The 16,955-nt window shown below is 48.5% G+C and overlaps 1 protein-coding gene across 1 annotated transcript in view; it reads right to left on the reverse strand.

Moving 5' to 3' along the window:
- Positions 1-16,955, reverse strand: part of SYNJ1 (synaptojanin 1) — a 77,607-nt gene that overhangs the window by 50,765 nt on the left and 9,887 nt on the right. Inside the window, exons 3-6 of the mRNA XM_037065275.1 lie at positions 6,544-6,630; positions 4,832-5,099; positions 1,462-1,687; positions 470-553 (exon numbers count right to left, since the gene is read on the reverse strand). Coding sequence (XP_036921170.1) covers positions 470-553; positions 1,462-1,687; positions 4,832-5,099; positions 6,544-6,630 — 665 coding nt within the window. The remainder of the gene's footprint in view (positions 1-469; positions 554-1,461; positions 1,688-4,831; positions 5,100-6,543; positions 6,631-16,955) is intronic.

Consider the following 16,955-nt stretch of genomic DNA (forward strand, 5'->3'; position numbering starts at 1 on the left):
CCACCACCACGACTACTCCCTTTGCAGGGAGAAGGCTCAGAACCCGAAAAGTTAAATCGCTTGCCGAGACCACACAGCAGCAGTAGCAGAGTGAGAATCCAAACTGAGAAGTCTGATTTCAAAAGCTTTGTTGTAACCACTATGCTTTTCCGCCTACAGAAACAAAGCGGTTAGATACAGAGATAGCGAATATGGAAGCACTCTGAAAAGCAATGTACTATGCAAACACCAAAACTTTAATACTAAACACAGCAGCCGAATTTCTATAGGTATTTAAAAGAACAAGAAAGTTGCAGGAAAAAATATCCAAGATAAATCCTAGGAATTCTGTACTTAGCTACTCATTTATGAATCTAGCTAATACTATTGTGCTGAGCAATAGAACTATCTGGCGAACTAAGAACAATCCTGAAAACGTAGAACAAATGGAAATTTTCAGGAGGAAACAAAGACAGTATCAGGCACCTACCTGCAGCCCTGGCTGCTCCCAGAACAAGGGGACGGAGCCCCGGATTTGTATGAAGGAAGAGACGGAGTCATCCAGGTACACAACCTGTGGGGAGAAGGACACACACAGTGTGGGGAGAAGGGCTCCCACAGCCGCGCTGCTCGTCTGCGCCGGAGGGCGGACCCACCAACACACGGTGTGCTCCGTGACGTCTTAGGACCCAGCCCTCGCACACACATCATCCTAACAAAATACCCAAGACAGGCTACTGACTGAGTGTGATTCTTTCAGTCAGTGACAACTCTCCTATACGTACAAGGTGTGGCAAACTTAGGTTTACGTGGAAACCTATGTGGAAAGTAATATAATAAATAGTAAATAATAATACAAGAACAAACTCTTGCATCTCACAACTACGAACCTACTTTTGCCTCACCCTGTATTAACCAGGAAAACATTTAAAAAATAACGTAAGAATCACAATGTTTAAAAAAGAGTTCCTTTTAAATTTCAAAATTTTATACACATACCTTCCAATTTCCACATAATTTTTATTAAGTTTTTTTTATATTTTTAGAATTAATTTGAAAATTGGAGTTGGGCTGGAGGCACAGATTACATTTACAGTTATATAGTTTCACAGCCAAAACTATCACAACTTTTATTTTTAGGTGGTACATATAGCTACACGTAAGAGTTAGGATTGACTTCACAGAAAACAACTTTTCCTAAGTTGTCTACTCTATAAATGAGAATTTTTAACTCCATACTGAAACATAGGCACTCCCATGCCACGGTGATGAGTGAAAATCCCCCTTCTTATTGGAAGAGCCAGACCTAATTAGTTTGTTTTATCGTGGCCCTTCTGAACGCCAACATGTAGCTGGGAAAAAACAGAAAATGACCATACGCCTGTCAAAAATGACCTCAGAATCAATTCAAAGCCTATTACTCCATCACTTTCTGCACCTCGCATCCCATGCTTGAATTCAGCAAAATAAAACACTACGCACCTGCTCTGTCTCCACAAAGTTGGCAACGTGACCATCATCATTGGTCCCGCGGACATTGAACCTGGTCCCGGCCCGCTCGCAGCTCAGCCTGGAGATGAGGCAGGCCTTGGCCTGCTTGTGGGCGGCATAGATGGTCCGGATCTCCACTCCCCCACACATGAGGCGCAGCAGCCAGTCTGCGCAGCTCACACCGTAGTGCTTGAGGTGCAAGTGCAAAGACTGATTCCTAACAGCAAAAGAAGGAGCTGCATTAGCTCACTGAGTCTCAGACAGCGTCGCGCAAGCTTTGAAACGGTGCTGCGCGCTGTGAGAACACTAGGTTCATGCTGTCACATTGAAAGGTACCGGCATGAAGTCGATTCGTCGGTCTGCGCTGGGGGAGGCATCAGGAGGTCAGGCTGTGAGCCGAGACCCCTGTGCACGGGACCCGCGGGCCATAGAGAAGCAGCACATTTTCGTGTTGTCAGTATCCATGCGCCATCGCTCTCGCCTTTTTAGACAGTGTGTTTACAACCTGGCTTTTCCAAAAAGGGTTTCATACATATATCCCCATCCTACCTTACAAAGCTCTACTTCCAAGGCCTGACTTTCATAAGGCTCTATTTTTTAAAAAAAATAAGGCTCTATTTTAATTCATTTAAATTTAAACAGCCAGGCAGGCTAGAGACTACTGGTTTTTTGCTATTGTTGTTGCTTTTTTATCCCCACCTAAGCACACTATCTTTTCCCCATTGCTTTTAGAGAGAGAGAGAGAGAGAAACAGCAATTGGTCACCTCCTGTATGTGTCCAGACCTGGGATCTTACCCACCCCCCTGAAGCTCAGGGTCATCATGGTCAAGAACACCTAGCAGTTCCGCTCGGGCCCCAGGGCCCAGCTCTCCCTCCCCGGGGCTCGTGCTGCAGGGCGACAATGCAGGCGCTGGCCGAGTGCGGCTCCGGTGCACCTGCCACACCGCCCTCCTCGCCACCTTGTAAGCGCGCCCTGGGTGTGAATTAGTGTGGAATCCACTAGAATAAACTGCACCTCTGATGACCATTACCTATTTTTAGAATGTGATGCAAAGTTCCTGCTTTACTGTCACCTACACTGGCCAAGGCAAAGCTCAGGGTGAGTGTGACTCCATGTACCCAGACAGCCCAAGGAGGACCACTTCACAGCAGGGGAAGAAGAGACCTGCTGTGCCCACTGGGGCAGAGTGTGGGGCCCTCCGCATTCCCTCAGGCAGTCTCTCCCTCCACCGTCAGTTTTCGGTTCTCTCTGCAGTGAACGTGTTGCTGGTTTAACTCTGTTTAAACTTGGAAACAACTGAGAAAGCAGCAGCTTACGCTCCCCAGCAGAGTGACACGACCTGGCTTTTATGACAGGGAGGTGTCGATCTCTGGCTACAAAACTGCCCTGGCTGCATCCTGGAAAATAACTGCTATTGAGCTGCGAGGGTCTGTGTGACAAACATGAATTCCTAAGGCTTTTGTCTTTCTACGCAAAGTGAAGCTCGAGAATGCCAACCCTCAGCAACACTGTACGAAGTGTAAGATGAGCAAACTCACCTTGGTGTTTATGCTTCCCTTTGTTCGCCCGGTCTCTGGGGGGTGAGTCCCTTCACTCTGTGCTCTAAGTTACCCTTCACTGAGTGAAAAGGTAAGTGAATTATTCCTACTGATTAAGCCTAACAAATGTGCTTGATTGCTGATCAATGCACCCGCACCTGCGTGGACTTGTAGTCATGGAAGGAAGTTTTCTGTCTCAGCTCTGGCCTGTGTGGCCCAGTGGGTTGGGCATCATTCCACATTAGCAAAACGTCTTGGGTTCGTCCCCGGTCACGGAACATGATTAGGTTGCAGGTTCGGTCCCTGGTTGGGGTGTGTACAAAGAGGCGACCCATAGATGTCTCTCGTATCGGTGTTTTTCCCCCTTCCCCTCTAACATCAGTGAGCATGACCTTGGGTGAGGGTAAAAAAGTCTTCCGTATCCCTCTGAGGAGGCCGGGGGAGGGTGAGCGGGGGAGGAAGGACAGCCGCCCCAGCCCAGCTGCAACCCCTTTCTCCACCTCCTTCGGGGCTTCAACGTCCAGTTGGCGGGAGAAACGCAGGGCTGGCCAGAGCACCAGGACTCTTCCCCTCCTCTGACCCCCCCACCACCTCTGCCTTGGCTGGGTGGGCTCCGAGTCTCTGCCTCCACCCTGCCCTCCTTCACCCCCTGTGGCACTGCTCTGCGCCAAGACACTTCCACGTGGGCGACAAGGGGACCCGGCTGCTGCTCTGAAGCTAGCTTCTCTCCCGGGGTGGTGGCTGACTTTGAGCCTCTGACACCCAGGGCAAAAGGGTCCAACCCGAGTGTGTTACCGAGGACCCGCCAGGCAGCGGTGGGAATGCAGGGAACGGCCCGTGCAGGAAGGAAGCCCTCTGGTCAGAACTGCTGAGGAGGCCCAGAGCAGAGTCCTGGATGTTGGCCGGACAATGCACAGAGCCAGAAGGAGAAGGCCTCGTGCATGCTGCTGGGAGGAAGACGACGGCACTGGTGCCGCCTGTGGGGGAGAGGAACACTGCACCGCAGAGTGGGCCTGCTCCGGTGAGGCCGGTCTAACTACAGGGCATGGGCCGGGTGTGGCCTGTCTGCTGTGTGCATGGGTGCTGATACCCAGCCTGCTGTGTGTAATCAGGGGCTACAGTGCAGTGCTACCACCTAAGTCTAATTTCTTTCTTTTTTAATATTTATTTATTTATTTTTAGAGAGGGGGAAGGGGAAGAGAAAGAGAGGGAGAGAAACATCCATTGCGGCTGCCTCTCATGTGTCCCCCACTGGGGACCCGGCCCGCAACCCAGGCATGTGCCCTGACTGGGGACCAAACCAGCGACCCCTTACTTCACAGGCCCGTGCTCAACCCACTGAGCTGCACCAGCCAGGGCCTAAGCCTCCTTTCGGACAGTGCGAATCTGCAGCCCAGCACACTGTTCCAGCACAGGCTGCTGAACCAAGATCATCTGCTTAGAACTGACATTAAAAATAATCAGGGGAAGTTGGCTTAGAAAGGCAATGCTGTCAGAGACAGATCTCACGGCTAAGAGGAGGACATGTGAGTAGCAATTCTGTTACAACTAACCCACTGCTAATTTTAAAATAAAGATTTTAAGTATATTTCTGAAACAGAAGGTCAGCTGAGGTCAAGCAGAGCAAATGGGTTTCATGTCACACGACGACTCCATAAAGTGACCGGCGGACGCCTGCTCTGCTCCGCTGAGGCCCGGGCAGGGAAGAGCGTCGGCGTGCTCAACCGCCACGCCCTGCTCTCTCTGGAAATAACTGCCGGACGCACCGTGTCCCAGTCCGCCGCGCCGCGACGCCAAGGGAAGTGCGCCGCTGGGACTCACCAGAAAAACCTGTTGTCGGTGGCGCGCTCCTGCATGCTGCGGTGCGCACAGAGACTCAGGTCCAAACTGACTCCAGACGCAGACCACGCGAAGTAAAAGTTGCCTGAATTCAAAACTTTCCGCACTTCTGAAATGCGATCCTCATCTGAAGAGTCAATTCGTAGTGATAAAAATTCAGTGGAAGTAACTCGGAAAACTTCAGACTCTTGAATTTTTCCAACAGACATACACCCAGTGACCAGGACCAGATAGTGCAACATGGTATCACCTGCAAAAGCCAAAGATTTAGTTACGTGGACGAAACGTTCCAGTGTTTCTCAAGCTACTCAGAGTTTCCTCCAGCTGTCTTCTCTCGTCTCTGGCATTTTAAATCTGACGTCCTGGTTATTTTACACTTACCACGTCGTGTTTATGTTCGCAACTAGATTTTGGCAAAAGTAGAAGAAACCCCTGTTTAAATGCACTTAGAGTAACGAAGCATTTAAACATTAACAGAACGATCTCATATTTCTGAACCTGTTCCCCCTACATAACCCAAGGGCATACGAAGTTACCCAGTAAAGACCTGTGCTCCCTCCCCTGCCTCACCGCTATGATCGGCTGGAAGTTCAGATAAGGTCGAGAATGTGGGGGTTCTCGGCCACCGGTCAGGTTGAAAAATACTATAAAATGTGAGCTGCTGCTGATATAAGGGCAAAGAGTCCCTGGTAACAATTTATAAAGCAACTTCGCCTACGAAAACTGTCACAGACATTTTCTACAAGATCCCATGAAATCAGCACGAGGTGGAAGACGGCAGCGGCGTGTGTGAATGCAGGCTTTGCTGGAGTCAGGTGTGGCCCCGAGGCATGGCCCCACAACACCATGTGGTTACACAACCCCCAAGAGAGACACTCCTGTGCCATGGAGCACGGGCAAGTGTCCCTGGGCCAGGAGGACCGCCTACGACCACATTAGGCCAGCACCTCAGCACGTGGCAGATTCTCGGCAAGTGGCAAATCCCACTTCATGGACCTGTGCTCCGCAGGGGAGGGTCCCCAGGCTGTCAGGGCTCACGACGAGATAAGGTGCCTCTTCCAGAACGGAAACCACCACCTCACCACAGTCACTGTTCAGTTTCGCTGACCTTCCCCACAGCCCGACTTTATCGGCGAAGGAAGCCACGTGCCAGCTGGCTGGGCAGTGTGGGCTCCCCCTCATCACAGGCCAGTAACAGAGCCGTTCACGGGGCGGCGCCGGTCCTTGGGCCACACTCCAGCAATCCAACTGGTAATCCAGAGGTCCCTCTGCTGCCCATGGTGACACTAAGTGGCAGAGACAGACTCAAACTGCTCCCTTCCAAATGCAAACCAGACGTCCTTCCCACTACAAACCAGGAAAATCACGTGCTTCTCCAGACGTTGTTTCCCAAAGGCACTGAGGCAAAGGGGCGAAGGACAGGCGGGTGCCCGTGCCGCCCTGCCGGGGCTGCGCTGAGCTCAGAGCTCCCGCGGGCCACAGCCTCAGGAGCTCATGACCGCAAGAGCGGGAGCGTGAGGCACACCTTTTTGGTCTAGGGACATCGTCCCAAGATTAGCTTACTCGGGGCTTAAACATGCCACCACACTTCCAGCTCAGACATGGAGTGCGGCATTATGTATAGTCTCTTTCAAATCCTTAGAATTACGATACGGAAATACAAACACGTAAATAACGTCGCATAATAAACTCACCAAGATTCAACCGCAGGACACCCAGGAGTCCGTACGCATCCAGCACTTTGGAGTAGGTGCCCTTGATCGCCTCTTTTTCTGCAGCAGCTACAAAAAGTTTTAGGGTAAGAAATATGACCTGAAAAATCAAATTCTATTAAGCTATAAGCCAGAGTTTTAACCAAAAATTCCTAAATCTAAATCTGATGTTATTAACACATGTAATGCATGCTTTCTCAAACTAGTCACTTAATTGTTCTTCCCAAAGAGCTAACCAATGCTCCACCACTGTCTACAAATCCAGCTGGTATGAAGCGCTACTACCTTTAATTTTATTCATGTTTTGGAGGGTTGTTTTTGAAGTTGCATTCTCTCCCACTGATCTGTTGGACTGTTCTCACTGCCAGGCCCACTCTGCTATGATCTCTCTCATAGGCTGGCATCAAGGCCTTAACAAGGAATCTCAGAATCTGGCCTCAGCATACTCTTTCTGTTTTGTTTTTCATCACCCCACCCAGCCCCCTGCAACCCCTTGTATCCTGGACTGCAGTCACACAAACTCACTGTTGCCCAAACACTCGCTTTTAAGTCTCTGCACCCTGCACAGAAACCTAGCCTTCAGCCTGTGAGGCTCTGCCCCACCTTTGCCCCTTGACACAATTCTATTCACTTGATAAAAGCACAGACAGAAGGTTACTTTCTAGAAGGCTCCCTTTACTTCCCCAGTGCAGTTCTTTCACAGAGCTCCCTCTTCACATTAGCGAAATGTTTCTATGTCTTGTCACCTGTCTTTCCCATCAGCCAGCCTGCCCCTGGAAGGCAGAACCCCCATCCCAGTTGCCCTTGCGTTCCCAACACTTAGGCTAGGGCCTGACACACAGAAGACTGACCAGATGCTTAAAGAGTAAAAGCTAGTGACTACACAGGTTTACCGCAGAAACAGGAAATCTTGACTTATTTCTTCCGCAGTAATATTAATGTTTATCTTTCTAATAAATATAACCCACAGAGTAATTTCCCTAGGGTACCCTGTTGAGGTGGTTTTATTAAGAAATAAAAAACACAGACTTCCGACCAAGATAGAAGCATAGGTAGACACATTGTGTCGCCTTGCACAACCAAAATGAGGACAACAAAAATTTAGAAACAAAATAACAACCGGAATTGACAGAAAATTGAACTGTATGGAAGTCAGGCAGCCAAGCAGCTGAAATAAACACATTCATTCTGACCAGCAGGCAGGGCGGAGTCAGGTGGCCAAGCAGACAGGGGTCGTGGCATAAGAAGCGGTGACACCAGGCGCACAAGGCACCCCGGGCGTGCGAGACAGAAGCGGGCAGACCCTGGGCGCCCAGGCAGTGGTTAGAAGACCCTGGGTGTGGGGTGGCAATGGGTAGACCTAGTGAGGGGGTGAGTGTGAAGCGAAGCACTGTGTGCAAGGCAGCTGGCTGACCAAGCGGCGGTCCCACATTCACACGCATATAACTGGGGAGCAAGATAGACTGCGTAAGCCAGGGTCCCAGCACTGGGAAATGAAGCCTCCAAACACCCATTGAAAACACCTGTGGGGGACTGATGTGCAGGGAGAGACTCCCAGCCTCACAGAAGAGTTCGTTGGAGAGACTCACAGGGCCCTAGAATGTACACAAACCCACCCACCAGGGGAACCAGCCCAGAAGGGCCCAGTTTGCTTGTGGGAAGCAACAGAAGGGACTGAAATCCGAGAGAGCAGAGCAGGCGCCATTGTTCCCTCTCGGACCCCGCCCCCACATACAGCGTCACAACCCAACCACCGAGTGGTCCCACCCTGGTGAACATCTATAGCTCCACCCTTCAGTATGTAACAGGCACACCAAGACAAGAAAATGGCCAAAACAGAAGAATCAAAGCTCCAGAAATAATACAACTAAGTGACCAAGAGACAGCCAACCTATCAGATGCACAGTTCAAAGCACTGGTGATCATGATGCTCACAGAATTGGTTGAATTTGGTTGCAAAGTAGATGAAAAAATGAAGGCTACGCTAACTGAAATGAAGGAAAATGCACAGGGAACCTATAGTGATGGGAAAGAAACTGGGACTCAAATCAATAGAGTGGACCAGAAGGAAGAAACAACCAAACAGAAAAGAATGAAGAAACAAGAATTTAAAAAAAAATGAGAAGAGGCTTAGGAACCTCCAGGACATCTTTAAATGTTCCAACATCCGAATTATAGGGGTACCAGAGGGGGAGGGGAAGAGCAACAAGTGAAAAAGTTATTTGAACAAATAATAAAGGACAACTTCCCCAATCTGGCAAAGGAAATAGACTTCCAGGAAGTCCAGGAAGTCCAGGAAGCTCAGAGAGTCCCAAAGAAGTTGGACCCTAGGAGGAACACACCAAGGCACATCATAATTACATTACAAAGGATTAAAATAAAGGAGAGAATCCTAGAAGCAGCAAGAGATAAGGAGACAATTACTTACAAAGGACTTCCCATCAGACTGTCAGCTGATTTCTCAAAAGAGACCTTACAGGCAAGAAGGGGCTAGAAAGAAGTATTCCAAGTCATGAAAGGCAAGGACCTACATCCAAGATTGCTCTATCCAGCAAAACTTTCATTTAGAATGGAAGGGCAGATAAAGTGCTTCCCAGATAAGGTCAAGTTCAAGGAGTTCATCATCACCAAGCCCTTATTATATAAAATGTTAAAGGGACTCATCTAAGAAATAGAAGATAAAAAACACGTATAGTACAATGACAGCAAACTCACAATTATTAACAACCACATCTAAAACAAAAACAAAAACCAACTAAGCAAACAACTAGAACAGGAACAGAACCACAGAAATGGAGATCACATGGAGGGTTAGCAACGGGGCAGTGGGAGGAGGAGAGAGGGGGGAAAGGGTACAGAGAATAAGTAGCACAGATGGTAGGTAGAAAACGGGGAAGGTGAGAATAGTATGGGAAATGTAAACACTAAAAAACTCAAGACACATAGACATGAACTAAGGGGGGAATGTGGGTCGGAGGGGTGTGCAGGGTGGAGGAGAATGAAGGGGGGGAATGGGACAACTGCAATAGCATAATCAATAAAATACATTTTTAAAAAACACAAATTCTGAAACTCTAAACAAAAAATCTTCCTAGTTCTTAGCAAATACACTCACTAAAAATTTGACAAAGAACCAAAGAAAATACACCACAGCCAGTATCTCAACAGATAATTACAAATGATACCCTCTAGAGTCTACGAACCCACAAAGGTACGGTCCTGTTGCTCACTCTGCCCTTCCCCATCCCAGTTCGTTCCTTCTCCACTGCCCCCATTGCCCGTTCCACCCCAAACGCCTTCCTGCTGACTGGGCCCCTCCTCGCTCCTTCCCATCCTCACTCATCTGCATAGGCAGAGGAGTGTGCTTGGCTGCGGTCCACAGGACACAGCACAGAGAACTCCCTTGCGGTCTGCCCACTTCCTGCCCACCTTGACCTCCCACAGGAGTGCCTCTTCTCAGCCTACTGCTCTGCCTCCACTCCTCGGTCCTCTGCTGCGGAGAGCGTTTTCTTTGCCCCCAAGCTCTGCTCAGTCTGCAGGTCGTCTCTTCCCCTGACTGTTTCACCTTCTCAGACCATCGACCCTTATACCTCCTGCCCAGCCACCTCACTCCTGCATCCCAATGCGCTGTGCTCTGCTAGTTGGTAGCCCAGGCCGAGACTGAATGACCCACTTAGCGGCTCTGTTAGCTGATACCTCCTCAATTCCCTGGACCATTTGGCCCCAAGAGCAGGCCTTTACCTTCCTGAAGCCACACTGTGTGAGATTAGGGCGTGGGGAACTTTTCACTGGGCCATTGGCTATGGGGATGTATACTTCATTTTGCATTCCTAGAGTTCTTTTATTATTATTATTCCGTACGTTCATAGAACTGTCACTCCTAAGTTCAATGACAAGCCACAAGAACATAAAACATCACAACATAAATTTTTTTTATAAAGGGTTGTCCACCCCTAAAATGTTAGGAGACACATTACAGCTCTGACGACAGAAAACAAGCCTCCCAGAGCAAGGGCCATCCTCAAGTCTGACAGAGCGCATGCAGGGCGTGAGCGGACGCCGTCACTCACGCAGCACTGCTGATACCACTAGCTGTGTCAGTTCCAGCAACGATTGACAGCTGGGTTCAAATGCTAGCAGCTAGTACAAGAGCTAAAAATACAAATATCTTTAATATTAAATTGCCACCTTTCCTTAGAAAACAAAAAAGTTACTCTGTAACTTACATTACCATACAACAAAATATGTTCTTTCTTCTAATAATGCATAGTAATTACCTTTGCATTAATCGCGCTCCAAAGGTGTGACTAGGTCACGCCTCTCGGACCCAAGGACCTGTTTTTCAGACTGTCCCCAGACATAAACAGGCCAACCAGTGCCACGCTGCCTGGCTATCTACATCTCTGAGTCACCTCTGAGACTCGGGAGCAGGAGGGCACGTACGGAAAGCACACAACATAAAGTGCATGCTCTTAGACTCTGCATGCTCATGGAAAGGGGGAGGGGCAAACCACGCACACGTGAGATGCCATTTTCCCTGCCAGAGACTTCCCGCTCAAAACAGTGTGTCATTTTTACTGTGATCAATGAGGAAGGACCCGCACATTCTTTCTGGGGTGATGATGACAGCAACGGACACGGGGTTAGGTCTTTTCCATACAGGACTCAATGTTCCCAGCAACCTCGGGAGCCAGGTGACTGCTATTCGCACCTGGTGTGAGGGACCAGGAGTAGAGAGGTCACCGAGTTCACTAACTGCCTTCGGAGAAAACGCAGCGTTTGTGGGGAGTCCACTCAGGCCACCCCACACTCCTTCCCGTGGCTCCTTCGTGCCATGTTCTCTACCTCCGGAACACCCGTCAGCTGCCTTTCCAAACCTACCAGTCCTTCAATGCCCAACGCAGATGCCACTTCCTCCCTGCAGTCCCCGGGCACTCCGGCTGGAAGGCCCTCTCTCTGCCCTCTCCGGTTGCACCGCAGGCCTGCTGTACTCACAGCCCTAGTGACTACGTCTCCTTCCTTCGCATCTCAGCACCAGGCTCACACAGAAATGCGCCCCAGTGCAGCTGCTCAGCACTCATCTGACACAGAACCAAACTGAGAGGTGCAGCAAAAACATTGTTTGTTTTAAAACAAAACACAAAGAGGGGCATTCGGCCTCAGCATGGGCAGTCTCTGAATGCACTTGTTGCTGGGACTCAGGGACCCTCGTGGTGATGCTCTCGGGGAGGCGGGTGGTGGTGCAGTGAACAAGCCCTGTGAGTTCTAACCCTGTGGCAGGGTGTGCGGCGAGCTCAGGGGGACGCAGTGAAAGGAGGAGCAGAAACAGGGGCCCGATATGTGGTGACAGCCAGGACGCCCAGGCCACAGTCCTGCCAGTGCCGCCTCTCAAGGCGTCTGCTGGCTTCCAGTGATGGGAACAGAGTGCTTTTTGTAAGGATGGCTGCACTTCTTTCCGCCTGTTCACACTGCTGTTGTTAAACACGACACCAGGAAAAAGCAACCTTCCTTTTACTCCTCACTGATTGCTAAGGACAAGTAGGTAGGAACGCACAAGGAGACTCGGTCTCAGGAGTAACTCTGAGCGGATCAAGACCACCAGCCACTCAGTGAAGGCGAGGAGGTCTGGACCTTTGCTCCCATTAGACGCGTCTGCCAAGAAGGCACAACCCTATTCTGAAGGGACACCTCAGGGACCAACAGACCTGAGTCCCCCCACAGCTTACTTTCAGGGGAAAAGTCTTCTTCCCATGTCAACACCATCTTTCACTCAGGCCTTAATCTTCCCTTAGTCTCCACTGGAACACGCAGTTCCTGAGAACACAGAACTGTCTCACATACCAAACCTACACGTACAGCTGTGTTTTTAACCATGTCCTTGCATCATCAGAGCAGGCCGTCTGAAGGCCCTCTGCCTACTCCGCACAAATATGAGCAGGGTCGCAGAGTGAAACTTCAAACTAAAGCGCAATGAGCATTTGTGGGTCCACAACAGGAAGCGAGCAGCATGGGGGGCGGAGCCTCAGGATGGCAGAGCCCCATGGCCTGCCCTGCTCCGGATTATCATACGGCCATGGAATCCTGCAGACAGAATAGACTGGGGATGGGGAGACTCAGCAGCTCCAGAGCGGAGACCCAGAAAGGGGCAATATTGCTGTACTCTGTCGTAAACCTTTTCCTTACACTCATCCTCAATTACTTAGCTTTAATATCTACTAAGCTGAAACTATCCTTGGAAAAAAATAAGCTCCTCTGCTCATCACAGGAGAGATTAAGAAATATTTATACCTACCTAAAGCCATGAGGTAGGGATATCCTACAGTTTACTTCTGGTAACTTAACTCATTCATCAGTCTAGCATGGCGCATGCTTTCCAAGTTATTTTTTAAAATTTTTATTTATGTATCTTTAGAAGGGAAGGAAAGGAGAGAAGGAAAGAAATATCAACGTATGGTTGGTTTTGGTGCATCCCCTGCTGGAAACTGGCCTGCTACCCAGGCATGCGCCCTGACAGGGAATCGAACCTCAATCTTCTGGTTCGCAGGCCTGTGTTCAATTGACTGAGCTACACCAGCCAGGGCTCCAAGTTATTTTATTTTATTTTTTAAGATTCTATTTATTTATTTATCTTTAGAGGGGAAGGAGAGAGGGAGAGAAACATCAATGTATGGTTTTCTTTTGTGCATCCCCTGCTGGTAGTTAGCCTGCAAGGAACCGGCCTGCAACCCAGGCATGTGCCCTGACCGAGAATCGAACTGCGATTGTCTGGTTCGCAGGCCCGCGCTCAATCCACTGAGCTACGCCAGCCAGGGCTCAACTTATTTTAATTAAACTAATTCATGATTGAAGGCAGGCCTAGCCTCTGCTTCCTATTTTGGCTACAGGGTAGTAATGAAAATAGAGGCTACAGAGATGATCTATTCACAGACAACAGAAAACACTCAAGAGGATAAGCACATCGGTTGCTCTTGATTGAGGTTGAACATCCTATACCGTCACCTACTGGAGCGGCAGACGCCACGTTCGCTGCAGTGGCTACTGCTCTAGCTCTCCGTCACATGACACAATCGGCGTGACTCAGCACTGCTGCGTTACACCGTCCTTCTCACGTGAGAACGTAAGGTGAGTAGGGAGGCCTAGGACCGGACTACAGAAATCCAGGTGAGAACAGAGTCACACTGCTTCCTGATGGTCATGAGTTCTGTCTCCAACATGGAAGCTCCCGAAACACACAGTAACTGGCACGTGGTGGCCACACCTGCATCACGCACCCCACTTGAACAGGAGGGAACAAAATTAACTGTCTACCTAAGACCATCAGATAACTTAAAAGCCATTTGTTTTTAACTTAAATGGTATTTTGACTATGAAATTCAAATGTAAACTTCTCAAACTTCTGACGAATTGCAATTCAAACTAAATGATAAGCTACGCAGCGAAGAGCCTGCTAACCAATGTCCAAAGTCTGCTGTGACTCAGACCCTCCAGATGGGGAACAGGCTGTCTTTCTTCAGCTGAAGCAGAAGAGAAAGTTAATGAGAATACGGAAACAACTCACAGCCGAGCTCCAGCGTCCTGGACTCACAATTTGCCTGTGGTTACACATGCGTAGTTGGTGCTCAGCGGGTTTGCCTGCCAGCAGCCCTCGGGCACGCCCAGAGCCTAGGGCGGAGGGGCCCAGCCACCCAGCAGTGCAAGCTACTCAGAAGGAAAGGCTGGAGCGTGAGTGACTCACCCAAGACTGCAGAACTAGCCGGCAGGAAAGCCGCTTTCCATTTCATCATTAACAAAGGGGAGAATTATTTAACAAGGAAAAGGTTTTCTTTGTATAATTAAGTAATTAAAATTCCAGCTGAAGGAAATTAAGCTATCCAAAGTAATGTCCCACTTAAACTACACATTTCAATCCTGGTGACAAGTCAAAACAAAAATAACCCTTCACTCATTCATGTAACAAGTGTTTATTTGCTGAATGCCTGCTATGTACCTGGACACAGCAATGAGAAGTTAGTGCCCCAATACCTTGTTAGGGAGACAGGCTACACTCACACTAATGCAAAATGAGGGCTTGCGGTAGGACTGTGACAGCAGCCCATAGACGGCAACAACCTAAATTAAAATGTCTTGCCCTGGCCGGTACGCTCAATGGACTGAGTGCCAACCTGTGAACTGAAAAGCCACTGGTTTGATTCCCAATCAGGGCACACGCCTGGGTTGTAGACCAGGTCCCCAGTAGGGGGCGCACGAGAGGCAACCACACACTGGCGTTTCCCTCTCTTTCTCCCTTCCCCTCAGTCTAAAAATAAATAAATAAAATCCTTTAAAATTTTTTCTGCAGAAGTGACTTGTGAGCTAAAACCTGAAGAATTAACAGGAAGTAAGCCAAAGGAAAAACGAAGGTAAGAAAGTTCCAGGCAACAGACTTATAAATACACCCAACAGAAATGTGCACACATGCGCACTGGCGTTTGCGTCCAAGTATGTTCCTGCCAGTGTCGCTCATAGTAGGAAACACGGGAAAGAAAGCCAATGTCAGCAGAGCAGACCCTGGCATAGCCCTGCGAAGGAACACTACGCAGCACGGACACTGGGTGAGCTACTGCCACCTGCCACACCACGGACAGCCTCCACACAGACACCGAGTGGAAGCAGCAGGACACAGCAGGGCACAGACTGAATGACTCCCCCTCAGTCAAGTTCAAAACCGGATAGGACTCATCTGTGAAGAAAGCAGTCAGAACAGTGATTACCTTGGTGGGTCGCAGTGGAGACAGCCACGGAGGACCAGAGAAAATCTGCAGGACGGCTCACGGTAACGCTCTATGTCTCAACCTGGCAGTGGGAGCGTGGGTATGTTCACTGTAACAGGTCATCAAATTGTACATTTGGTGGGTTCTCACCCCATACCTCAGTTTGAAAAACAGCAGGACTGTGCCATCCAAAATAAATAGCTATTCTACCCAGCTCTAAATCAGTCCTACACACCTCTGCAAGAGCCACCACCAATCTGATAACTAGACTTTCTACCCTGTTCTCCAAGAAAACGGGGAAATTGTTAAACGATAGGCCAAGGACACGACTGGTGCTGACCAAGGACAGACCGCTAACGGGCACTAACGCACAACCATCCAAGCATTTACGTGACTGGGAGATGCGTCCTGCCTGCACTCATGTGTGCTCCACAGCATATTAGCAGGCTGTGTCTGAATGTACTTTAGCGAGGTATCCAACAGACTGCAGCAATCCTGTGGTCTACTAGTGAAAAGAATAAAACACAACCCATAATAAATATTTCCTGCTAAGAGCTAATTTATATAAGCAAACATACTTTATATATTAAAAGTTGTATTATGAAGATGATAAAAAATTGAAGAGGCCATTTTGATAAGCATAAAATATATAAAAATACTTAATGTTTAAGCCAATAACGTAGTAAGAACAATTTTGTTTTCTATCGCTTCTTTTCTCTGACTTATCTCAAAATCAGCCAGGAATTTAAACCGCACATAAATTCTTTCCACCGGAACTGAAGGAGTAATTAACATGTCCGACTGACCAGGAAGAGGCCACGCTCTCCAACAAGTGTTGGCACTAGAAACCAAGAGAAGCAATACTATTTAAACTGGAAACCATTACAACTGGCTCGTATTTTTTCAGCTTTTGAATAACTGAGAAAGTCTTTACAGTGTCTCCATCTGAGGCTAGTAGAGAATCCAAATGGATAGTTCTTTTTCCTTCCTTTCAGAACTTCAGGGTGTTGCCGCATGTCCCCTGGCTTGGACCATTTCTGAAGAAAAGTCTACCTCATTTGCATGTTCTTTCTTCTCTACATACATCTTTTACTTCTTGGGCTGTTTTTAAGGTTTTTTCTGTATCACTGGTTTGAAGCAACTTGATTATGTATTTGGGTATTTGTAGTTCACTTCATGTTTCCTCTGCTTGGGCTCATTCGGCTTCTTGGATCTGTGGGTTCATAGTCTTCATCGAATTTGGAAGATTGACAGCTGTTACTTCTTCTAATATTTTCCTGCGCCACCACCTCCTTCGAGTATCCAAATGACTCGTATACATGGGGCCACGTGAACTTGTCCCCAATCCACAGATACTGTTTGCTTCAGAGTTTTTGTGTTTCTACCGTATGTCTCCGAAGTCACCAATCCTGTGTTCTGCAGCATCTATTCTACTGACCCCACCAGTGTTTTTTTGCACTACAGATATTGTTCTTATCATCTGTACAAGTTTAATTTGGGTCTTTCCAGTTTTTTCATGCCTCTCCCTAACACGCTTATTCTTCCCTCTACTTGAACACATGGAGCACACTCATACTAGCTGTGGTCATGTCTCTGTACCAACTTTAGCATCTGTTTCTACAGAGTGAATTTCCTCCTCAGTCA

This window comes from Sturnira hondurensis, unplaced genomic scaffold (assembly GCF_014824575.4).
Source record: "Sturnira hondurensis isolate 20B ecotype Veracruz unplaced genomic scaffold, ASM1482457v3 Scaffold0015596, whole genome shotgun sequence".
NCBI lineage: Eukaryota > Metazoa > Chordata > Mammalia > Chiroptera > Phyllostomidae > Sturnira > Sturnira hondurensis.